This window comes from Urtica dioica, unplaced genomic scaffold (genome assembly GCF_054948205.1).
Source record: "Urtica dioica subsp. dioica isolate 48M unplaced genomic scaffold, U.dioica_male_clone48M_v1_H2 Urtica_dioica_male_H2_contig_39, whole genome shotgun sequence".
Classification (NCBI taxonomy): Eukaryota; Viridiplantae; Streptophyta; class Magnoliopsida; order Rosales; family Urticaceae; genus Urtica; species Urtica dioica.
The window spans coordinates 1-25,000 of record NW_028297229.1 but is presented as its reverse complement, the minus strand read 5'-3'; the positions used below and the strand labels follow the sequence as shown (position 1 = coordinate 25,000).

Below are 25,000 nucleotides of genomic sequence, written 5' to 3'. Positions count from 1 at the left end.
TCTATAATAATATAAGTACACCAGTCTGCACTGTGGTTGGCTGGCTTATATTACCCAAACTACGATCCATCTGAACCAAGTTGTGTACTTAGATTAAATGCAGAGATGCTTTTTTTTTCTTATGGTTTTCAAATGATCAATTTCCAAGCATTTTGTTAATGTAATTTCCAAGCATGAGAAACCTAATAGCACATTGAAAATCGACAAAGAATACACCAGATGACCCTTCCATACTTAAGGATATGAGCATATCATCGATTTTTTTTATGTCAACAACAGAATAACAGACTAGTTGCTCATTACCAAATTTAAAGCAGAGAATTAGTAAAAAGAGTCAATATTCTCATAGGGTAAGCTTTAGCTTTTCAATGGCAGAAATATACATTCAAGTGCCTGAACCATTCTTATCTTTCATTTAGAAACTGTTTTCCCTTAGGTGGTCTCGTTTTGTAAGCTAGTCGAAGACTTCGTTTTTTTATTAGTTATGCTGCATTGTAATATAATTTTTTTACAGGTTATATGTGTGTATTCGTGCATGCAACACCTATAATTCACAAAATCTCATATAAAAACACCAAAAAGAGTTTTGTGTTTTCCATGCTATATACCATCTAACAGCTCGTAAATTAGAACAAAGTTGTTGCGAATTGCGTCTTCATCAAAGGACCCGCCGAAATAAGATTTGAACAATGCAACTGCCTGTAAGAGAAAAGGTTTGAATATATGAGCTTCACTTAATCCCCAGTTTTTCTTCCCACAGAGTACTAAAGATACGATCTTCCAACCTCAACAACAAACTTGAACGCACAAGCCACGTTTGCATTACTACTGACAACGATCACAATGTAGACATTGCTTATTCTCATGTAAAAGAAAGAGCATCCGCCTATTTGCCGAACAGGGCAGATACCAAGTTCTTTCGTTTGCATTATATGTGTCCGAAAAGCATCAACCATATTTCCCCTGAAAATATTTATCAGATGAATTGTGCAAATAAAACCCATAAGTAAAGACACAACTAAAAAAAAAAAATTAAAACAAAAACTACTTGTATTAATGAAGACACAACTAAAATAAAGATCAGTAATACACGATGGCGTAAAATAGTATCTCAAATTTTAACGACGACAACTACTAAAAAGGACAATGATTAAGACATGAAACCATTTGGCCTTAGCTAACAGGCTTCGGACGTGCGCCAGGAGTGAGACACACTTAGATTCTACTTCGAAACAGAGTGCATTTCGAAGTCCCGATTTCACAAACTAACTTCCATATTAATCACTTCTTAACCGACTTTTTAAGGAAAATAATAACGTACATCACTATCACTGGCACTAGAATAGTAAACAAATCTATAATAAAACTGAAAGTTCTTAACTTTCAAGCTTTCTTATTGCAATTTTAACCTTTGGGAATCATGAAATTCTTGTTAGGACTACAAAACTGGTCAATCCAAAAGGATCCTTAGAAATTCCCTCATTGTGTGTGCTCCTCTTATAATTTTGATGCAAAAACTAAGCCTAAATGAAAAGCTAGAAATCCGCTAAACTTAATTTCAGTTCAACACTCGTGTCACCTAAACAAATAGTCCAACATTCCTCATTTCCAATTCAAAATTCAATCGTCCGTTTTACTGTGATCTCCATTTCAGACTATTAAAATTCAATCACGTAAATTAAACTACACACGCAAAAAAAAACTGAGCAAATCTGAAACCAAGCTAGCTCTCCATGTGCTCATATATACTTATACATGAATTACCCGACATCGTCGCGATAGAGGCGATTGATGAGGACATCACCGCGGAGATTCAAAAAGTAAATGGCGGAAGCAGCCACCGGCATCGCGAATCTCACGACGGCCGGGAACGGGAGATCGATCGAACGGCGGAGATTTGGCGAACCAGATCTGGAATTTTGAGGTTTAGAAATCTGATCACAAACAAATGTAAATCGCTTCCGACTATCTCTTTGCCTCAGAAACGGGGAAAAATAAAATAAAAAAACCGAGAGAGGGTTCGAAAGGTATCGAAGGTTGAATCTTCTCTTTCTCTATTTTCTGTCTGTGTTTTTATTTATTTATTTATTCTATTATAAATGTCGCTGCTGCGAGGGAAATTGCAGTCAGCAGAGATGGCTAATTCTTACTCCCACGTGGCTCGCCGGCACGTGCGGAGATGGTAAGAATATAATTTTTTTTTTTTTTTCCAATCGCGGTATTGGTTATTTTAAGGGAAAATATCAAGACTCTCCGTCGTGTTTAATCGAAATGCGACATTTATCCCATTTATTTCTAAAAATATCAGACATATTTCTTCACTTTAATATAAATGACATATACCTCCCTTAAAAATGTTATATTATAAATATCACATTTTTCGTTATTTTTTACAAAAAAAATAATTTGAACTCTCCAAAATACCCTTAATAGAATAAATATTTATTTACTATTTTATTAAAAAAAAATCAAAAATCTCTCTTTATAAAAAAAATCCTTAACTTTTTATAAAGAATTTTTTTAATTTAATTTTTTTTTATATAGAATAGAAACTAAAATATTATTTCATTACGGGTATTTTGGGGAGTTCAAATTATTTTTTGTAAAAAATAAACGAAAAAGAGTGATATTTGTAATATAATATTTTTTAGGGGATGTATATGTTATTTATGTTAAACTGAAGGAATATGTCTTATATTTCTAGAAATAGGGGGATAAGTATCGTATTTCGATTAAACACGAGGGATACTCTTGATATTTTCTCTTATTTTTACTTTTTTTCCCCAAAAGAAGATAGTTATTCAACGGGCATGTAAGCTGTTTTTATTAGAGAAATTCATTTTTTGAGCTCAAAAGTGGAGAAATATCAAAACTACACTTCATAGTTGTAAAATATCTAAAATTATTAGATTTTTGATAAAATTGGACAAAAATGTCATTTCAACCTATTTTTCTCTTTTTCACGCTCTCTCTTTTCCACTCCAAATGATTTTTTTCTTTCTTTCGAATTTAGAATTCCGACACTTAAAACAGTGATAAAAAAAAGTAAGATTTTCGTCTTTAATACGTGCTTAAATTGTTGTAGGATAGTTTTGTTGTCGATCGTTCTCAGAAAATCCGAAACATTAAATTCAACGTTACCCACGTTGAATTCCGAATTCTAAGGCCCAGCGGGCCGGGCCACTAAAAAGCACATCTAAGCCCAAAAGGAGCCAAGATCCATCTGAAACGGGCTCAAAATCCGAGCTCGAGCTCATCCGCGAAGAAAAACACACGCACACAAGGGGCAAGGGGCTTGGCGCATCGCGCCTCCCCCTCAGCGCATCAAGGACGAACCCTCATGTGATCCTCAAACACGTCGCGCGCGCGCGCCTCAAATATCGGGCGCGCACGATGCGCGCTTCATTGTGCACACCGCGTCGAGCACCTAGCGCGACGCGCTAGCGCCCAGATGTGTGTGCACTGCTCCATTCCAAATGACCAAGAGGCTCACCCTAGTCTCCCAAGCACTATAAATATCTCTCCTCAAAAAGAGCAGGTAAACACAATTCTCTTCTCTCAAGATACTCGATTCTAGAGTTCATAAACGTTACCAAGGACCTTCTGAACTCGGTTTCCTCTGTCGAGCATACAATCTCTGTAAATATTCGAGGAAATGGCAACATAAATCCTTAAAGTTTTTGGCTGGATACGATTCAGTCCCTATTGTTTTTTTTTTTTTTGCTGGGTAAAATCCTTCTAGTCAGTTATGAGACTCGCTGTTAGTCCCTTATACGACTCTATGGCTGAGATGTAGGTGATATATTAGTAATGTTAATTCATTGAAATATACAATAAAACGGTATTTAAAAAAAATGACATAAAATGACTTGAATATTTCCCAAATATTCCCAAATCAAAGAACCCAAAAATTCTCAATGGAAGACGATCAACAAGCTAATGTAATTGTTGATGATTTTGAACTCGTAAAGGAGGAGTACGTTGACGAAAAAGAGTATGAAGAGGATTTGCACACCAAGCACCCTCAACAATGGTGGTCGTCAGTGAACTAGGTTTGTGCAGACGTCGACGGTCAAAATGAAGAATCTGATGGCTATAGGTCTGGGAGCGACCTTGAGAGAATCCGCAGTGACAGCGACCAGCAGACGTCGATGAGAGAGTTTAACCCGCGCTCAAACCTAGCCGATTTCAAGTTCAAGTTGGGTATGCAGTTCCCAACATTTGAGCATCTGAGACGTACTTTAATAAAGGTTTTCATTAATGAGGATATGGCTTCCAGTATGTGCATAATGATCAAACGAGGATAAGGGCTAAATGCGAAGGAAAAGGGTGCAAATTGCTGATATATGCTAAGGTTCATAATGCTGATAACAGAACGGTGAGAATCAATACTCTGACAGACAAGCATGAGTGTGGAATAGTTTTTTTATAATAAGCTAGTGAATAGTACATGGTTAGCAAATCATTTCATTGAGCTGAGTGCTGCAGCAAAGTTTACCAACGTAACAAAACCCATGTTTTACAGAGCCAAGAAAAAAAACAAGATGGATTTTAGAAGGTTTTGCGAAAGATCAATATGCAATTATAGAAGATTATTGCAAGCAGATCCTAACAACTAATCTAGGTTCAACAGCTCTACTGAAAACAGACATGGTGAATGGCAAAAGAGTCTTTTAAAGAGTCTACATTTGTCTGAATGCTTGCAATGAGGGATTTAACAAAGGTTGCAGACCCTTGTTGGGATTCGATGGGTGCTTTCTCAAAGGCTATTGCAAGGATATGTTACTTGCTGCAGTAGGAATTGATCCAAACAATTTACAGTACCCAGTTGCATATGTAGTGGTAGAAAAGGAGAATACGGAGACGTGGATGTGGTTCATGATTCTGCTAAGTGAAGATCTTGGCATACACAATACAAGTGGCTTTATAGTGATAAGTGACAGGAAAAATGGTTTAGAAAGAGCTGTTGCAGAGGTGTTCCCTGGTGCAGAAGTGAGATTCTGTGTTAGGCAACTTCAAGAAGGAACACAATGGATTGATGCTCAAACAAATGCTATGGGGTTGTGCTAGAGCAAGTACAGATGCCAAATTCAAGAAGAAAATGGTTGAGCTCAAAGCTAAGAATCTGAAGGTATATGAATGGCTTAGCCAGAAAAATCCCAAGGAGTGGAGCAAGTCCCATTACAGAACTGATGTCAAATGTGACATACTCTTGAACAATCTTTGTGAGAGCTTCAACAGCTCAATACTACCTGCAAGAGACAACCCAATTTTCACTCTATTAGAGAAGATCAAGTTTATGCTAATGTGTAGGTTTGTAGCAAAGAGGGATGCAGCTCATAAATGGATTAATCCAGCTGACCACAGAGTCATGGCATTAATTGAGAGGTACAAGCACATTGTCAGATACTATCAGTCCACACTTGCTGGTAATGCCAAATTCTAGGTGACATTTCAAGGTTCACAGTCTTTTGTAGTTGACTTAAGGCAGAAGGTATGCACATGTAGAATTTTTCAATTATCTGGAATTCCATGTCCACATGCCTTAGCCTGTAATTTAGTCATCAGGACTTACTGACATGGACTATGTAGATGATTGGTACAAGCGTGAGGCCTATATGGCATGTTACAGTGGGATCATTGAGCCCATTACAAAGTCCAGATAAATGGCATGAACCTGGTCTCAATCTCATTCTCCCACCTCCTGACATTTCTTTAGCTGGAAGACCCAAGAAGAAAAGGAACAAGACTAATGATGAGCCAGCTCCTGGGTATGGGCCATTTCCAGAACATGCAACAAAGCATTCTAGGAAGGGCCAAAAAACCACTGCACCAATTGTGGACAATCAGGCCATTCTAGAGTCACCTGCTCTAATCCAACATCTAGTCAGGTATACAACTATTTAGTCTGATTCAGTAAATTATGCAAGATGTGGCTTTGTCTAATTTATATGTATGAAATTCATTGACAGCTTAAGTCAAACTCTGCACCTGAGACAATCAAGAGAAGGGAGAGAAGAAAGAAGCAGAATGCAAAGTCAAACCTTTTATTTTCTTCTTTGACAGGTTTAACTATGTTAAGTCAAAACAGTTAGACATCATAGAATAAACCTGCTATTCTGGTTTAGAACTACTCAGTTATTTTGTGTGTTACCATCAACAAATTTGTTATTTTGGACTTGCTATGTTGTTCTTGTTATTTATTAGCTTTATAAATGCCTGATTTGATGTATTGGTACCATTATCAAATCTAAAATGAATATATCATAGTTATGTATTTGGACATGCTTTGTTTTTAATATATTTGCAATGAACTTGTGTCCATTTTCACTGAAACACTGAAACTAACAATGACACAATTTTAACAATGAAACTAACATCTTCATTCCATTTTACAAGTCTGAAACTATGTACATATGATCAAACACATATATTGAAACACTGAAACTAACAATAACATTGTGACACTATGCACTGATTAAACACAAATACATATGACCAATTTGCACATAAAAATAACCATTATAACAGTTACATATGACATCCTATCTCCACGTTTTATGACTATCGATGCTTGTTCTTTGTACTGGCCATTCATTTCCTCTAACTAATTAATTCTTCTCAGCAGCCCTGGAATGATTTGTTTTGACTTTGTGCACATTCCTAGGTCAACCCATCTAAAGCAGTCGCATCCCCCATTTGATTGCATAACATTTACCCAATGAACCTTATCTTAATACCACAAAAAAAAAACCCACAAAAAAAACCACCAAATTTTTTCTCATTTCATACCACCGGCGAAAAAACACCAAAAAAAGCTTTAAAAAACATACTTTTATATTATAACATCCGATGAACCTTCTATCAGGATTTGAATCCGTCCACGCCGTCCTTTGCACCACCGCGACACCACATTTGCAAAGTTCGGGAGCTTGGCTATGAGAAATTGAGTTCTAACCTAAACTCGCAGAGTTTCCTCGCCTTGACGCTCGCGGTGATTTGCTATATAACGACGACGATGTCTGTTCATCCTCCATTTCTCTCGTAATAAGGTGATGAACACGAAGAAGAAACAAGAAAATTTAGGTTATCCGATTTGGGGATTGTTTTGGGAGTTTTAGGTTTCGACATAATTCGTTTTTAAATGAATTATTATTCATTTTCTATATCTTCATTAACTTCTCTTTATCATTAGATGTTTACACGTGGATATCCGTTTGCAACTAACGTCTGAACTCGTATAAGGGACTAACGACGAGTCTCATAACAGAATTTAAGGATTTTACCCGGCAAAAAAAACATTAGGGATTGAATTGTGTCCAACCAAAGACTTTAAGGATTTATGCCGCCATTTTCTCTAAATATTCACTAACGAATATCGGCAGCCCACCTCACATAGCTATCACACTAATGTTGAGTGTCGGAGCGCGCGCCTCCGACACTCGCCAGAGGCACTGCCTCTGCGCCCCTCTAAGCTGGATTTCTCTTCTTCTTATTCTCATAAATCCGCAACGAGCGAAGAACGCCTTCGAGCTAGAGGAGCGACAACTTGTGACTTTCGAATTTCTCTAATTGGCTCGGGTGCGGCCACTTGGTCCGGCATTGGGTCGAAGCTCCTGAAGCATAAAATAGTTGTTCATTTTTTTGCGACAATAATTTTAATAATGATTAGAGTGATAATTAGAATTTTGATTGATTTGGATCGGTTTTGGAAAAGTTAAGATTTGAATTTGAGTTTTTTTTCCGATGAAATTCATAGCTATTTACGATGATTTACGATAAAATTAAAAAATTTCCGATGATTTCCAATGAAATAAGATGATTTAAGATGGAAAAAATAGGTTGAAATGGTATGTTTGTCCGAATTTGGGTCAAAAGTTAAGATTTGGACATTTTGCAACTACGGAGTCAAATCTTGATATTTCTCCACTTTTGAGGTCTACAAAATAAAAATAAAAAATATATTTTATTATAAGGGAAAGTAAGCTATTAGTTGACACTTGACAGTATATCTCGTTGCTTTAGTTAAATATTTAATTTGTACAAATATTATAACTTTTTTTTCTTTCTAGATTATATAATATGCTTTGTATGATGATAATAATAGTAATACAACACACGTACTATTTATACTAATAGAAAGTATTTTACAACATAAGGTTTCATTCGCGAATATTGATAACATATTTACGAAAATATAGATATTTTGCCGTGTTAGACATATTCTGAAATTGTTCTATAACTTGTATAAATGCTCTAATATCTTGTGCACACCCTATCAAGATCAGAGAGAGGTACCAGTTGATACGTGCCTACAATTATGCTACGAAATACATAAATACAAGTTTGTTTTGATATCTATTCATTTTTCTTTTGCATTACATTTGATTTTATATAGCCAATTCTTGGAATATTCTGGAGTTGTAACAAGTTTGTGTCCAAAATCTTAAGACATCTCAAAGTTCAAATACCTTATACAAGCACTTAGTTCAATGTTCAACTAAGTTTTATTCTAATTTTTAGAATTCTGCCATATATATCAAATAGTTTTCTAAATCATAAGTGTCATTTGTAAGTTGCATCGCTAGGCACACCGAGCGTCAGATTTGAAACCATGACAAGAAAATCTACTACACCAAGAATAGTTAAGATGAAAAAAAAAAATCACCACTCGTTAGTGGCATAACAAGGGCTTTAGAAGGGGAACAATTACGATGAAGAGGAGATTATGGATACTCAACGAATTATAGTCGATAGAGAAGAGATGATAAAATGTATAAGACCATCTCCAACTATGATGTAAAATGCATCAAAGTTTAGAGAGTTTGCTCCAACTATGATGCAAATTTTGATGCATACTTCAAATTTGCATCACTTTGGAATAGTGGTGTTCCAAATATAGATCACCACTATTCACAGATGCATATACTTTTTTCAATCACTTAAGTTTTTAATAATTCTAAAATTGACCCTAATTTTAATTTGAAGTTACAATTTTATACTTAATGTATATGTTTTGTATATATTTTTAATATAATTGCTCAATTTACTAATAGAGATGGATTGGTAGTGTAAAATACTATTCATTGATGCAAAGATGCATTTTGCATAAAAAATTTGCATCGTAGTTGGAGATGCTCCAATGATAGATAGATTGCGGACACTTTTCGTTGAAGTGCAAAAAATAATTATACACATCAATATACAAGTCTAGAATGAAAAAACGACCTCGATCGAGCTTATCAAGTAGGCTAATAAAACTAAAAGGGATTAAAAGATTTAGTAAGTAAACTACTTTGTTTCTTGTTTGTTGAACTGTTGAAGACTCGTTGTGTTATATATGGGCTGAAATGCTGCAGCATTTCCTTTAGCAAAAGAAAAAAAAAAGCCTAGATAACTCTTTTATTTCTTTTATTCCAGTAATTTAGTTTATGTTACTCTAGAATATTCTATTATGCTTATATAAAGGTGTTGGAATTGATCTAGGGTTTAAGAAAAAGTTTAACGCTTCGGTAAGCGGCGGAATTTTAAAAATTTTCATTTGACAAGTAAAACGATTTTACTAACCTAGACAAAGAGCAAGTACACGTAAATAAAAAAGTATTACGAGCATTAAAGATTACTAACCTTTTTAGAAGCTTGAACGTTGACAAGCTTTTGGAAAGTTGCAACGTTCGTCTCCCTCGCAGCACGTCTCTCTTCTTTCCTCGGCAACACGAGCAACCACGATGGTTTCTATCACAAGAATCACTCGAGAGAAAAGGAATCAGTGAGTGGACACGTTTAAACACTACGACTCAAGAACAAGTCTCAAAGTCGAAGAGCTAAAAACGCTAGGTCAAATGAGGACCTAGGTGCCAAAACAAAATCGAAATTGACTAGAGAGCGAGAGAGAGAGGAGTCGGCCAAGCTAGAGAGAGAAGCTCTCAAATCTCTAAAACTTGGGATGATTGAAATGAGGAGAATAAGGCTCCTATTTATAGGAGAGGTCTCACCTTCAATAAGGTAGTTTCCTCGTCTATAGAATATCACATATTCATGAGCAAATATTGCCTTATTCCCTCATGAGTCACACGGCCAAGGCAGCCTTCTAGAAGACTTGGATTTGTTTCCTTTTTTTGTTCCTTGCCTTGCCTTTGACTCTCTTGGCCGAAATTCCCTTATGCATGCATGGGAAATTTGTTTCCTCTTTTTCTTTTGGAAAGTATCTTGATACATTTATGCACAAAATATTCTCTCTTTTCCCTTGGGTAGTAGGCGCCCAACATCATCTAGAAAAGGCTTCTAGAAGCTTTTCCATTTGTTCATGACAACATGAAAAAGGCCCATTAAGAATTTTCAATAAAATTCTTATGAAATGAAATTAATCCACAAGGCCCAATAAAACTAATATTGGCCGAGTGATGCATGTCATCAAATGACCATGTCAAAAAATTTATTGACATTCATTTCATCCTATGTCTCAAAAGACAAAAATACCCTTTTGACAATTTTCACAAAACTTGTCTCGTTCTTATTTTGACTTAGCTTCTAGTTTAACTATTCCTACTCGATGTGATTTGTGACAGTGACCTCATGGATCCAAATGAACAAAGCTTGAGCTAAACACTTGTACTCAAAAGTTCACAAACCTTTTCCAAGTTTAGCTTAATGTCAACTGACTCCACTAAAGAGTTGACACTGAAAATCTCTCGGTTCAAATGAATTTATTTTCTACTCAAGAATTCAACCAAATTATGATGAGCAGATCCACTTAATATTATCTATGTTTACCCTTCATGAATATCATCAGCTAGTCGGGATTTACGAAATTACCATTTTACCATTCTCACAGCTTAGTACTTCACCAATAGGCCCTGTTCAGAATCACATAGTGAGTTCGAACTCTGACATTCTCAAATGAGAATACGTAAGCTGTGAAATGGCATGTCTCATTTCAGGATTAAGGTAAGCACGATGCAATTCATACGTAGTGACTTCGAGACATAAGAGGTTAAATGGTTTGTTCTTATGTTGTCTCTAGAAGTGCACTGGTCAATTCAGTTCGGAAGATACCTAGAAGAACTATAGAGTCTTCAACTCTCAATGTCCCATAACCAAACATCATAGATTCTCCTAACAATCGTACTGAGGTCAATAGTCCTTTGACCCTTAGATTGCGAATATATTGTTTTAAGCAAACTACGAAGAGTTTGTTCATGCAAATCTACATTTGTCTCTTCGTAAGTTGTTAAGTTTGTTTATGGACTAAAGACTAAGGTTTTATCATAAAGCTTCAAACAGACAAGGAAGAATGAATGAACGTTTCAACTTTTATTAATGAATAAGTAATTACAAGCAAGAGTGTTCGTGAGACTTTATTACATCAAATGTACAAAATAAAGAATACAACTCTTCTTGTGGGCACCATTGACAACAAAAGGTAGTGTAACGAAATGAGGAAGGGAATCACAATATTGAAAACAAAATTGTTTTCTCTTTTATTTTCTTTGTATTTGGTGGTATTAGAGCTATCCATAACTGACAACCACCGCTTCCAACGCCTGGAACAACAAGTCGCCACTCTCGGCACCGTGTAGGAGCGGCTGACGAACTTGCTGGCTGATGTTCTCCAAAAGATCAAGGCAAGGCAAGGGTACGAGCTCCACCTCCACACGAGGATCGTCCAGCACTGCCGATGGAGGTCCACGAATCGGAGTTTTCCAACAACGATTCTAAGCTCTTGAAGTCAAATCGGAGCTGTCCGACACCGAATCAGAGGTCTTCGACACGAGGTTGAAGCTCGACAATGTCAAATCGGAACTGTCCAACACCATATTTGTGATCTTGGACGCCGGATCGAAGCAAAAACATATTGACTTCGAGGAGGTCGACCACCACGTCAGAGGTAAAGCAGCTGGAAAACTCGTAGATCTAGGCGAGGCTGAATCTAAGATCGGTGACATCATCGATGCAATATCGGAATGGATCTTATCTACGACATTGTCAAGATTGATGACCCTGTCGGCAACGAAGACCATGAGACCGCCGGCGACGAGGAGCTTTGTAAATGACTAGGGGAAGAGGCGAGTTATTGTTCGGTTTCGGAGACGATGGAACAGAGCGACGACGTTGAGCTACTTTAGAGGCAATTTTCGTCAATAAAGGGAGAAAATATTTCTGGTCACGCCGAGTTCCGAGGAGAGCGACGCCATCGGCGATACAAGAAGCGGAGACAATGACATGGTATTGGTTGTGTTACCACGGAGTTAGGGATTTTAGTGGTCAGGAGAAGAAGAAGAAAAATAAGACGAAGACATCACTCCTTCGGCATTGAATCTTCATCGTGCTTAATATCCCTGACGACGATCTTTGATTGAAGTTTGCAATGTAACTCGTAACGTAAAGAGCAAAGTGCGTCACATCACCAATATAAAAGTGAAAGAGCTTAAATCCTCAATGAGTAGTGGGTAGTTGGTTGGTTGTTTTTTTTTTTTTTTTTTGGCTTAAATCCTCAAGGAGATGTTATGGGCTGACATGTTGCAGTATTTTCTTTAGCAAAAAAAAAAACCCTAAATAATTTTTTTATTTCTTTTATTCCAGTAATGTAGTTTATGTTTACTTTATTATATTTTTTATGCCTATATAAAGACAATGTATCGAAATGTGAAAGGGAATTAGAGTATTGAGAAAATTTGTTTTTTGTTTTTATTTTTATTTGGGGTATCTCCCTGACTTGGAACTCCTCAGGTGAATCAACATGCGTGAAGATATAGAAAATGAATATTAATGGGGGATTGACATAACTAGGAGTAAATTATGGTGGTTGGACACATAACTACTTTTTTGTTTAGAAAAATGGCACATCTATGAGAAGTCAAATGAGAGATAAATATGATCAATTGTGAGAGGTGAAAAAATTACCTATTTTAATCACCATTTAAATACGTAATTACTTCAGTACCACTCTATATACCTAACCCCTATTTTTTCTTATGCCTTCAACCGAACCCAGCATCTCCTCTTAAGTCTCAACCGAACCCACCGAACCCAGCCATCGTCGTCATCATCTTCGGCTCTCTTCTGCTAACCCAAAAAAAAAACCGCCGTTTCCCATCCCAGTTTCCGCCTCGTCATCATCTTCGGTTATCCCACCTTTGTCGCCGACGTGTCAGAACTAAACCGCCGTGAAGAAATTTTCCGATCACCGATCATCGTCAAGTCCATCCGATGACCGGGCTGGTGTTCATACCAAAGATCTTCGCCGGATCCTTGTAAATTTCGGGTCCAGATCTGCATCAATCAATTCAATACAAGTTAGTCTCAGATTTTGTTGATTAAAAAAAATCCGGAACCAGATTGACATGCCAAAACCCAGATTAAACGTTACTGAGTTTAGTTACAGAGAAATCACTGAGAAATGTATGTTTTTTTATGTTTAGTTATGTTTCTGTAACTAATTCCAGTAGTTTTCTTGTGTAGTTACGTACATGTAACTAACACACCACACTGTTATGAAAGGAGTGTAATTCTCTGTAACTAATAATTTTGCAGCGGCTATGAAAGGAGATATATTCACGTACGTCAAGCATAGCGGTGAGTGGCTAAGAGATGATTATTACCAGGGCGGTGTTTCGTATGCAGCTCTCATACCGCCGACGACCTAGTATGAAGATTTGACAAAAGTTCTGTTCACGTGTTCCGAGGGAAAGTTAAATGAAAACAGTCATAAGGTTCTTAGTGTGAAATACGAAACAGAAGGGGCGGTAAAACTAATAGTAATTGACTCCGACATTAGTTTGGCATGTTATTTACATATTCGGAAAGAGAAATCGAATACATCAATAATGTCTCTGGTTTTGGAGCTTGAGTCATTGAAGACTTCTTCTGCGCATGTTGGTTCGACTCCGAATACCGGAGAGAGTGGTTTTCCGGGAACTGCATGTCCATGAGCAGCTCTCTTACCGCCTGTGATGAAACGTGATTCTTATATCCCCGACAACATCTCTGAAGAGTCTCCTCTGCCAGCCGGTGAACCATCTGATATCCACATCGACGGAAACATATCTGACACAAGTGAGAGTGATCCTCCTCCAGCCGCCGGTGAAACGAGCCAGCCCCCTCCTCCAGCCGCCGGTGAACCGAGCCAGCCCCCTTCTCCAGCCGCCGGTGAACCAAGCCAGCCCCCTCCTCCTGCCGCCGGTGAACCGAGCCAGCCCCCTCCTCCAGTTCCCGGCGAGCCGAGAAGTCCTTCGCCTTCTCAAAGAGCGACAACAGTTCCATCATCAGATTCAACACTCTTGGACGTGATTGACATACATTCTCCAATAAGGGTATGTAAAGGAGGATTGCATGCTAACAAAGCCGCGTTGCAAAAACATTTGAGCATGTATGCAATCAATAATCATTTTACGTTCAAGGTTAGAACATCTACTACACAGTATCTCAACGTGGTTTGTCGTGATGACTCTTGTAAGTGGATCATGCGTGCAGTTAGACTGAGGAAAACACTATTATTCCATATAAGGAGGTAATACTACAAAAATAATTAGAGTAGTGTAACTATGTCCATGCTGTAGTTGCTAAATTATGTGTATTAGTTGCATTAATGTCAATAAGACATGTAAATTAGTTACCAGTTCGTAACTAATGTCAGTTTGCATGCATATAACTTGTTATTGTGCCTGATGTTTGTAGGTTCGACTATGAGCACACTTGTGCTGCACAATACATGCAAGGACAACATCCTCAGGTGACCATGTATTTGGTTGGGGAGGTTGTGAAACACAGACTCGTAGATCCAACATTATCACCGTGTAGGCCTAAAGGCATCATGGCGCACATGGAACAGGATTACAGAGTACAAATGAATTATAAAAAAGCATGGAGGGCTAGAGAGAAAGCTTTAGAATCGTTATATGGGACTGAGGATGGATCGTTCGCAAGGTTGCCTACATTGAGGTACATGATGGAGACGGCCAATCCAAGTTTTTCATTCGACCTTGTGACTACTGTACGTTCCCGTCGTTTTAGATACTTCTTTATGTCCCTTAGCGCGTGGAAAAGATGATGGAAATACCTTCGTCCCGTAATTATCATCGACGGAACTTTTTTGACGAATTACTACAAAGGCACGTTGTTTTCCGCCTGCGAGATGGATGCAAACGAACAGATTTATCCACTCGCCTTTGGTGTTGGTGATTCAGAGTCTACGGAGTCGTGGGTTTACTTCTTAACACAGTTAAAAAAAGCAATTGGGGAGAGACAACATCAAGTGATTGTGTCAGATAGGAACAAAGGAATACTTCAGGCTGTTGGAAAGGTATTCAGATAATCCGATCACGGGTATTGCATGTAGCATCTACTGAAAAATGTGCTGAATAAATTAAAAGGTTTGACGAAAGAAGCGGCATGGAAATTTTCCGGTGCCGCCAAGGCGTACACTCACGTGGAGTGAGAAATGTTTATGGGTATGCTTGAGAAAGAGGTAGGCCATGAGAAGTGGGATCGCACACATTTCACCGAAAAAAGGTACTCCATCATGACCTCCAACAATGCTGAATCTTTGAACTCCGTGCTTCTCAAAGCTCGGGAGTTTCCGATCGCGAAGATCTTTGATTTTTTGAGGGAGAGGATGACAAAATGGTTTTACGAAAGAAGAGAGAAAGCTCTTGGTACCATTACTGCTCTCTCTGTGGATTCAAATGCAAAGCTTATCGGGTACTTCGGACAAGCTTGTGGAATGCAGGTAATTAGTTCATTATAAGTAACTAATATACGTATATAAGTTACGCTTTCGAAACTAAACTTTGGTAATTAGTTCCTTATAAGTAACTAATATACATATATAAGTTACGTACTCGTAACTAAACTTTGGTAATTAGTTCCCTTATAGAAACTAATAAACACATATTAGTGACGTATTTGTAACTATACTTTTGTAATTAGTTCCCTATAAGAAACTAATAAACACATATTAGTGACGTATTTGTAACTATACTTTTGTAATTAATTCCCTATAAGAAACTAAAAAACATATATAAGTTACGTATGTGTCACTAAACGTTGGTAATTAGTTACCAATACGTAACTAATATATGTTTTTTAGTTTCTTATAGGGAACTAAAATATAATAGTCACATATATGGAACTAAAATAGATTATTTGTGATTGTGAAGGTACGACCGTCGTCGGTGTACGAGTTCGAGGTCATTGACAGGGATGGTCAGTCATGGGCTGTAAATTTGACGAATAAGACATGCACGTGTCGAATGTTTCAAATAGAAAACTTTATATGTCCCCACGGGATCGCATGTTGTCGCTTTCGGAACTATGTTGTTGAGGACTACATTTCTTTGTTTTACACTACAGACTATTGGAAATCTTCTTATACAGGTGTAATTCATCCACACAGCAACGTTGAATCATGGGTGATTCTCGACAACGTGAAACAGATCATAGTCAAACCACCCTCAACGTACGCACGTCAGGCTGGCAGACCGAAAAAGAGAAGAATACCATCTCAAGGCGAAGGTGATACCACTGGTTGTCGAAAATGTTCTCGATGCGGAAGAGTAGGACACAATCGGGCAACTTGTCGCAGTCCAATTTCGTTGAACAAAATGCAATAATAAATTTGTTCGGAAAACCGACCCTAACACTCCGCCGCGGTGGAGTTTGATCGGGAAGTTTGGATTTTTGGTTTTTTTGGGAGTTTCCATGGCCTTTTACAAGTTTTCTTTTCTTCATTTTTGGGTAATCTCTTTTCGTCATTTTGGGTATTTTGTAAATGGTATGAGGTTCGGACAAGGACAATGGTGGTTGAACTTGGTTCGCGATTTGGGTTCGCGAGTGGTTGAACTTAGGTTCGCGATTTGGGTTCGCGAGTGGTTGAACTTAGGTTCGCGATTTGGGTTCGCGAGTGGTTGAACTTAGGTTCGCGATTTGGGTTCGCGATTCGGGTTTGCGATTTGAGATTTAGAGAGGGCGATTTGGGATTTCGGGTTCGCGATTTGGGGGTAAATATAGGGTTAAGTATCAACGCACCCACAGAACCAGGAAAAATGAGAGGGAGGTGACGATGAACGTGAAGGATAAAGAGGATGACGGTGAAGGACTCGGGGGCGGTTTCGTTGGTTACGTTGAAGTGGTGAAGAAGGAAATGAAGATGTGGTGAAGAAAATGAATAGTCGCGGGAAGGATTTTTATATAAGGAACGTTTATATGAAAAGAGGGAAATATATAGGGACAAGGGCATATTTGTAAATGTACACATCAGATTCAAATAACTACTCCTAGATGTGCCATTTTTCAAAAAAGATAGTAATGTGTCCAGATCCCTTAGTTGTGGCGAATTCTAAATATTAATTATGTGGCTAGTAAATTAAATTCCAATATTAAGGATTTACTTATATGTATTTTTATCTAAGTAGTTAGCTATTCAAAGTCTATCATAAGGTCGGCCTAACATGAATTGTGGCCTTAAGGCGAAATAAAAAATTATGATTTCAATCAAAGCTTTTTTTTTTTTATATAAAATAATAGGCTTTTAAATAAAAAAAATTCAAATTGGAACTATTTTATACTAAAAAAAATAAAGCTTAAATTATAAAACAAAAAAGACTCGTAAGGCCAATAACGATTGCCTATGCCGCTTAAGGTAAAGGCCGTGAGCATTGTGTTTATGTATGTACTAAGATCCATTATGCTTGTTAGAATTAGAACTTAATTATCCATGCACGTATATAATTACTTTCTTTTTAGTCATAAGCGAATATTACTACGATCCCTATGGAGTTTTTTAAAAAAAAAAGATGATTTCAAAACTCTCCTAGTCTATATTTGTATACGTGTCGATTAAATGCCAGGTCATGATCATTATCTCCACGCGTTGCACAATTATTGGAGATAAAGATTATCCTAATAGATACCCGCTATATTTCCAGCCACAACCAGCGGGACCCAATGTCCCACGTAACTAGCTCCATGACCGTTTGATTTCCATACGCTGGAGGATCCAACGGCTGAGGCGAGCGAACAGTCAACTTTCAATCTTTTTTTTTTCTCTGTGGCGAGAAAACGTTCACAAAGGTAGCGACCGAAGCGAAGAAGTATGGAGTCCACGAAGTCGAAGACGGAAAACCGATGCTTCGATTCAGTCCAATACTGACCGAAGCTTTTTCGCCGGATTTTTCAGCGAACTAGAATGGAGGTCTCGTTGACGACGGCGTCGTTTTGTACCGGAGTCAGGGTTTGTTCGAGTTCGAGCTCGAGCGTCAGCTATTTTCCGGCGACGACGAGAACGAGGAAGGCCGGAGCTCGCGGCGGATTTAGTGTTAGGGCTTCGGCGGAGCAGAGGAGCGACGATGGCGCGGAGAGGAGAGAGAGGAGGGAGGGAGAGACTCGCAGTCGCAGAGGCTTCCCGAGCCCTGCCATGGAGGTCACTACTCTCGACAGCTTCAAGGAAGTTGAGTTTCCCGTTTGGGATAAGATCGGTGCTGTTGTTCGACTCAGCTATGGAATCGGTATATATATACATCTCTCTCTACGTATGCAATTTTATAGCAGTTCTTTGATTTTCCTATGCGGTGATTCCGTGGCTGATTTTGATTACTTTGGAGCAACTCATTAGTTTTGTTTTGCTATTTCTTGTGATTTTGGTATTGTCAGAAGCTAAACCTTTTTTTTGCGGTTTAATTTGAATTTAATGATTTTGAGACCAGGCCTAGGGAGAGGCAATAGGAAGATTGAGACTTTATGACCAAAATCTTTATTGATCTAGTCATTAAGTTCTCTGTAGTGTTTTCCCCCAAGTCATAGCTTTTAATCTGATTAATGTATTTATAAATGTTATTTTTTTTTCTTCAGGTATATATGGTGCTATGGCATTAGCTGGGAGATTTATCTGCTCAATCACTGGGATTGATTGCTTAGGGGGTTTTCATCCATCTCTGGATGCCATTCTTGGGGGCCTCGGATATGCAGCTCCACCGATTATGGCTCTTCTGTTTATACTTGACGTGAGTTCTTTGTCAGATTTTCAATTTATTTTTCACTATAACTAGCAAAACAAAGGATATAGTAACTATTCTAGTGTTTTGGGGCTGAGCAATCTGAAACTGTTGTAGGACGAAGTGGTAAAGTTATCGCCGCACGCTCGTGCCATCAGAGATGTGGAGGACGAGGAGCTCCGGAGCTTTTTCTATGGAATGTCACCATGGCAGGTATATGAGCTTTTGTTTCGATACATGTCGGGACATTTCTTCTTCTTGTTGTCTCGAAAGAAAGAGGACAATGTGATTTAACGGGCAGTTCTATTTCGTAGTTTGTACTGGTTGTCGCTGCAAGCTCGGTGGGCGAAGAGCTCTTCTACAGGGCCGCAGTTCAGGTATGTGATAAGATCCTAGGGCTTGTGATAATTAGTGGATAGTTAACTATAGGCTAATTAGAAGTCGTATTTAAGATCGGTATTGTAATAGGAGAGACAAGGTCTCTCAAATTACCCAGATCTATCACTGTTCAATCAAAGAGCCCTTTCGTTTATTATTCCTTCCAGCGATTACGGGCCCGATACCAAAAAGCTTAACCATATGCTATTTTTAAAGAATTTGATATATTGAATTTAAGGTTAAACACTTAGCTTGGGAACCTTGGAATTTTACTAATCTTTTCGAGATTTTACTAAAAAAAAGAATCGGAACTTTTAACTTAAAGACTTACTGGGTCATTTATGTTTTAACACAAGAACGCTTGGGAAGCTCACGGGAGTGGGAGAAAATTGTCGTTTTGGTTGCGAAATCATCATGATTTTTTTTTTTGGTTTACGATTTTGTTTATTGTGTCTTCAAACAGGGAGCGTTGGCTGAAATATTTCTGAGGGGAACGGAGCTGATGACAGATGCCCGGGGAATGGCATCTTTGGTATGTAACCTTTTTAGTCTTTATTCATTTTTTTTATCCAGAATGGTGAAAAGTTAACAATGGCTGACTCACCTCTCCTCTCTCTCTCTCTCTCTCTCTCTCTCAACAGACTGGAGTTCTTCCCCCATTTGTGCCTTTTGCCCAGGCATTCGCGGCTGTTTTGACCGCTGCTCTAACAGGTTCACTGTACTATGTGGCTGCAGCGCCGAAAGGTTATCATTCATTGACCGGTTTTAGTAATACCCATGATTTGCTCGGTTTTTCTTCATAAACTTTACCCTTTTTTTTTTCTTCTTCCTGCTACTTACAGACCCTCTTTACGTAGTTGCACCTGTTTTGCCATCTCGAGCCGGTCGTGAAGATCTGAGGAAGCTCTTTTCAGGTTCGTCAAACTATTTGAATCAGCTTCACCGTGAAATTATTCTCGTGGAGCCAATCTTGCTCTATGCATTTTGTTAGGCCTCATTACAGTTGAGTATTCATGAGATATCACATTCTATTGTATTTCGATGATTGCCCTGCAGCTTGGTATAAGAGAAGGGAAATGAAGAAAATTTACTCGCCCCTCCTCGAAGGACTTCTTGCCCTATACCTCGGTTTTGAGTGGATCCAGGTAAACTTTTTTTTTTTTTTTTTTTTTTTTTTTTTTGGACACAACACTAGACCTTTATGTTGACACTGGAATCTTGAAAATTTTCAGACGGATAATATTCTCGCGCCGATAATCACACACGGTATTTACTCAACTGTCATATTGGGTCACGGTCTTTGGAAAATACATGACCATCGGAGAAGACTTCGCTTGAGAATCCAGCAACTCAAAATGGAAGGGAAAAACCAAGTAAATCATGACGATTTCTAAATATGGAGAAAGTTTGTAAATTTAGTCAAGAGGGAAGTTATATACACAATGATACAACTCTGCAATGCTGAGCATATATACAATATCATATCATAATAATATGAAAGTGTATACTAGAATAAGTTCTTAGAGTTCTAGGTTATACATAGGAGCAAATGTAACTGTAGATGCTGAGTCCCTTGACATATTTTTATGTTGATATTTTGATCATTTTCCAATATGGTTTCCTATTTACTATTTTATACTTATTTTCATTGATTTGTACATTACTTAAAAACACATTTGGTTCTATATAATATAACTTCTATTTGAAACTGTAAGCGATGAAAGTTAAAAATAAACCTTGCATAACCCGAGGACTGACAAAGTAATTTGATCATATCTGCCAAATTTTATTTGCATTGACCGATAGTAAAACGACACAAACTTGCTGGGATAGAGTTCCAGACCTATAAACTTAGACACAGTAAAACTCTCCATCTGATAAAAGCAAAAAAAGAACATAGCATGAGTTTTGAGCAAAACCAAACCTTGCAGCAAAGTGCAATTCACCATTTACATAACCCGAGGACTTATCTATTACCCCGCCAAAATGTAGATTTCAATCCTCAAGCTGAGCAATGATGCTGGCAAAGACGCGGTAGCCTTGGCACATATCAGAAAACAGACAGTACTCATTCTTTGCGTGGTACGTTTTCAACAACCCTGCATTTGAAACCACCCAAAACCAAACGTATAAGCCTCTGAACCGATTCGAAAGCAAAATAATAAAAGGACTTGTGTTAGTAAGTATCGAACCATATCCAGCAGTTTGAACGTCAAAACCTTCATCCTGGCCAACAGATTACCAGAGAACCAATTAAATCGCGATCATATATATATATATATATATATATATATATATATATATATATATATATAAACTGAAACGAGTATGAAAAGAATTGAGATTGAACCTGGAGTTCTCGAATCAGTGGAAGACTTCCTGTGATGGAGTAGGGCTTTACATGCCCTACAACCTCCTCAGTTGCTTTGCACAATACGTGATAGCCTCGAGAATTCAGATCACACGCAACTCCCGACATTGCCTCATCGAAAGTTATTGTAAGGCTGAGAAAGTAAAAATTAATTTAAAAAAAAAATTCCGATTTCAGAGAGAGAGAGAGAGAGAAGAAAAAATACCTTCCTCTCAGGTTTTCTTCCGGCAGAACATACTTCGAAACTGGACCCCTTGTCTCAAGCTTCCCTACGTTTTCGTTGATGTCATCCACATATTCTTGTAGCTTTTCCATTACATCCTTGACACTGTAATAAGATTGAAGTAACCAAATTCACATTAACAAGCAACCCCGATTTATGTATAATAGAAAAAGAAAAGTGGTGCATCAGGAATCTTCAAGATGGGAAAAAAAAAACTGCTTACTTGTAGAATGGAGTCAACCTGCAAAGATCATCATGAAAAAAAAAAAAAAAAAAAACACATTAAAACTGAGTCGCAGAAATCAATATTTGTGTTAGGCTCAACAGTATTGAGATAATGTTAAACCTGACATCTCCGGACACTGTACATTCAGCTGGAATTTGATTGATTCCACCTCCAGGATCTGTGAAAATGAAAGCCCATCGGAAAGAGAGAACATAATTTATTAAAAAAAAAAAAAAAAAAAAAAACTCGGTGTAAAGCTAACTTACAGGTCCACTGAGTTGGTTTCATGGTTGACGGAGTTGCGAATCCGTAAACATCTTCTTTAGGGTGGGGCGGGAAATCCCTGTAAAAGCATGTCTGCATTTCTTTGACTGCTTCCATGGCTAATTCCAAAGGGTTTATAGCCTGTTCATGATGGCGAATAAATAATTTAGTTCTTCAATGAATGCCACACAAACTATCCTAGATATGTAATTTACATTATGAGTTTTAAAATCAAAGCATCGAACTGTTACGAATCGGTGCTGTTCCAAACACATAAACCAGGTTCGCAATTGGAGATGTGAGCTAATCTCTCAGATCAAACTATTCTATTACTGAGAAAAATAATAAATAAATACTAATATTAGTATTCAAGTATAAATACTAAATTATTTTTACATACATAAATACACTACTAATTTACCCCTTTGGGTTCGGGTCTAACCCAAACCGTACAACAATGCCTAACCTTGTGTGCTAAACCACTGTGAAAAAGCTTCCCGGTCACATGAAGCTTCCATGGCAACATTCCACCAGTGCCGATGCAAGGTTGTTTATCCGCCGTGTCAATCCAAAACCTGCAATTGAGGAAGCGAATCCCAGAGTATCATAAACAAGTTGAGAAAAATACTCGTTTTTCTTTCTTCTGCTATTTATGTTCATTTTTCTTATCTTGCTGGGTCTTGAAAACGACCGATTAGGATCTTAGATATAAGAGAAATATAATGAAAAAGGTTAATACAGAACAGCTTTATTACTGCTTAATCAAAGAGCTCCCGAAAAATCAAAAAATACATCTTTCATTTATCACTCCTTCCTTCCGTTGATTACCAAAAGCGTTCGGAAAAAGTTGAATCACTTACAAAGGACCTTTCTTGAGCTTGTCCAAAAGTCCGTCTTTCACCAACGCATCCACACCGACCCCAGTGATCGCGGAATTCTCTTCGTTTGCAATGAACACCGCAACGACCGTCGATTCCAAGTCCGGCTTTGTTTCAGCGAGTTTCTTCATGAGCTCGGTGACCAGTGCCACGTGTCCCAAACAATCGGTGGTTCCTCGTCCTCGAAGCTCATCTCCGCATATGCTCAACTTGAACGGATCGAATTCCTGCCCATCAATCAAATCAACCAACCCAATTACCATATGAATTACCAAAGCTCAATGATCAGACAGACAGGGAAGTTCAGAAAATGAGCAAGTGACTCGACAGGAAGAAAAGAACTATCCAAAAAATCAATGAAGCTTGAGTGTAAAACAGATAAATATGCAAACTTGTAGTGACCCAAATCAAAACCATAGACAAAGACATCAACTTTATCATTTAACCTTTTCGAAGAATAGTAGTAAAAATAAAATAACAAATTAATAACATCATGAATTCTACGAAAGCACATAAATTTTCTAGCTGGGCGTATTTGGAAGAAGAATAAGAAAAAAAAAGAACAAAGGGAACAAACCCAATCGTTGGGATCGGCAGTGACGACGTCCATGTGGCAGCCGACGAAGGAGAGGATCCTGTGCGGGTGAGTCCCAGGGTACTCCACGATGACGTTCCCTCGCCCGGGGAAGTAGGTGACGTGGCGGACCACGAGTGGGCCGCCTCCGGTGGTGGTGCTGAGAGGGAGCAGGGAATCAAGCACGTGCTTGACCACGCGGTCCTCCTCCGGGATAAGCTCCGGCGGGTTGTTCTGAACGAACCTCGACTCGCCGATGAGCTTCTCAAGGAGTCCCACGAACGACTCTCGGTTCAGCTCGCCCAGGGCTTCCTTAACCTCCGATGAGCCACGAGCCATGGCTATGGGATCCGATACGGAAAGCGCTTCGATGGAAGATAGAGGGCTTTTAGGAGGTTTTGAATGTCTGAATACTCCGACGTAAGTATCGTTTGCGGTGAGGGTGGAAAGAAATGGAATAATAGTTTTGATTTATGTAAGCCTGATAAAAAAAAAAAAAAAAAACCTCGATTTACTGATTAGTGGAAGAATTTGCTTTAATGATACGTTTTAGCAAAAGAGTTTTTATGCTTCAACTCGAATATTGATATTTGCAAAATGACTTCTTATTTTATTTTGATTTATTTTTGAAAAAATTATAAAGAATAACCATTTAAAAGTTATTGATTATCAAAATAGTCAAAATTTCAAAAAAAAATTTAGCAAATTAACTAAATTTACGTTTTCAAAATTATTTTGACAGAAAAGATTAAAATTTTTGACGATTGTTATAAGCAATTTATCACTTTTAAAAAAATTACGCTTGAAGTAAATTTTTTTTTTTGAAACCTGAGTACTGTACATTTTGGTTATTTCACTAAATTAAGAAAAACCTTGACTATTTTAGAAATTCATAACTTTAAAATTGACTATTTAACTACATCATCTTTTATTTTTTATGCTGAAAATTACTAACCGATGTATTATACTTTAATTATTTATTAGTTACACTAAATAAATTATTAAGCCACATCTTCAATACTTTTGAGTCTCTAAAACTATGATGAGACTTTATTGAGAAACCTCGAAACCTATTTCGCCAAAAATACACCGACCTT

General features: G+C 37.8%; 3 protein-coding genes across 3 annotated transcripts; 1 reads left to right on the top strand and 2 right to left on the bottom strand.

The window, feature by feature from the left end:
• Positions 1-549: 549 nt before the first annotated feature.
• On the bottom strand, positions 550-2,131 carry LOC149376211 (AP-2 complex subunit mu-like). Its single transcript, XM_089606558.1, has 3 exons — positions 1,765-2,131; positions 786-963; positions 550-699 (listed from the first exon to the last, which is right to left on the bottom strand). Exons 1-3 carry the CDS (start codon positions 1,845-1,847, stop codon positions 601-603), a joined length of 360 nt encoding a protein of 119 aa, XP_089462684.1. The 5' UTR covers positions 1,848-2,131; the 3' UTR covers positions 550-600.
• Positions 2,132-18,041: 15,910 nt separating this feature from the next.
• LOC149376210 (uncharacterized) lies at positions 18,042-21,019 on the top strand. The gene is made up of 9 exons (XM_089606557.1): positions 18,042-18,503; positions 18,847-18,998; positions 19,107-19,202; positions 19,304-19,366; positions 19,831-19,899; positions 20,009-20,111; positions 20,210-20,281; positions 20,424-20,512; positions 20,600-21,019. Exons 1-9 carry the CDS (start codon positions 18,185-18,187, stop codon positions 20,759-20,761), a joined length of 1,125 nt encoding a protein of 374 aa, XP_089462683.1. The 5' UTR covers positions 18,042-18,184; the 3' UTR covers positions 20,762-21,019.
• Positions 21,020-21,083: 64 nt separating this feature from the next.
• Positions 21,084-24,378, bottom strand: LOC149376209 (Peptidase M20/M25/M40 family protein). The gene is made up of 10 exons (XM_089606556.1): positions 23,907-24,378; positions 23,312-23,556; positions 22,918-23,026; positions 22,454-22,592; positions 22,308-22,365; positions 22,185-22,202; positions 21,944-22,066; positions 21,718-21,871; positions 21,560-21,593; positions 21,084-21,466 (listed from the first exon to the last, which is right to left on the bottom strand). The coding sequence occupies exons 1-10, from the start codon at positions 24,240-24,242 to the stop codon at positions 21,363-21,365; spliced, it is 1,320 nt and encodes a 439-aa protein (XP_089462682.1). The 5' UTR covers positions 24,243-24,378; the 3' UTR covers positions 21,084-21,362.
• Positions 24,379-25,000: the final 622 nt, after the last annotated feature.

Bases quoted from the DNA above. Each gene is read 5' to 3' on its own strand.
- LOC149376211 (XM_089606558.1), bottom strand. From the start codon at position 1,847: ATGCCGGTGGCTGCTTCCGCCATTTACTTTTTGAATCTCCGCGGTGAT. The intron at 964-1,764 runs GTAATTCATGTA...AAATATTTTCAG, and splicing joins CTCTATCGCGACGATGTCGG to GGGAAATATGGTTGATGCTT. The intron at 700-785 runs GTTGGAAGATCG...TTTCTCTTACAG, and splicing joins CGTTCAAGTTTGTTGTTGAG to GCAGTTGCATTGTTCAAATC.
- LOC149376210 (XM_089606557.1), top strand. From the start codon at position 18,185: ATGGAGGTCTCGTTGACGACGGCGTCGTTTTGTACCGGAGTCAGGGTT. The intron at 18,504-18,846 runs GTATATATATAC...TTTTTTCTTCAG, and splicing joins TCGACTCAGCTATGGAATCG to GTATATATGGTGCTATGGCA. The intron at 19,900-20,008 runs GTATGTAACCTT...CTCTCTCAACAG, and splicing joins CCCGGGGAATGGCATCTTTG to ACTGGAGTTCTTCCCCCATT.
- LOC149376209 (XM_089606556.1), bottom strand. From the start codon at position 24,242: ATGGCTCGTGGCTCATCGGAGGTTAAGGAAGCCCTGGGCGAGCTGAAC. The intron at 21,872-21,943 runs GTATTTTTTCTT...TTACTTTCTCAG, and splicing joins GAAGAAAACCTGAGAGGAAG to CCTTACAATAACTTTCGATG. The intron at 21,594-21,717 runs GTTCAATCTCAA...TCTGTTGGCCAG, and splicing joins CACTGATTCGAGAACTCCAG to GATGAAGGTTTTGACGTTCA.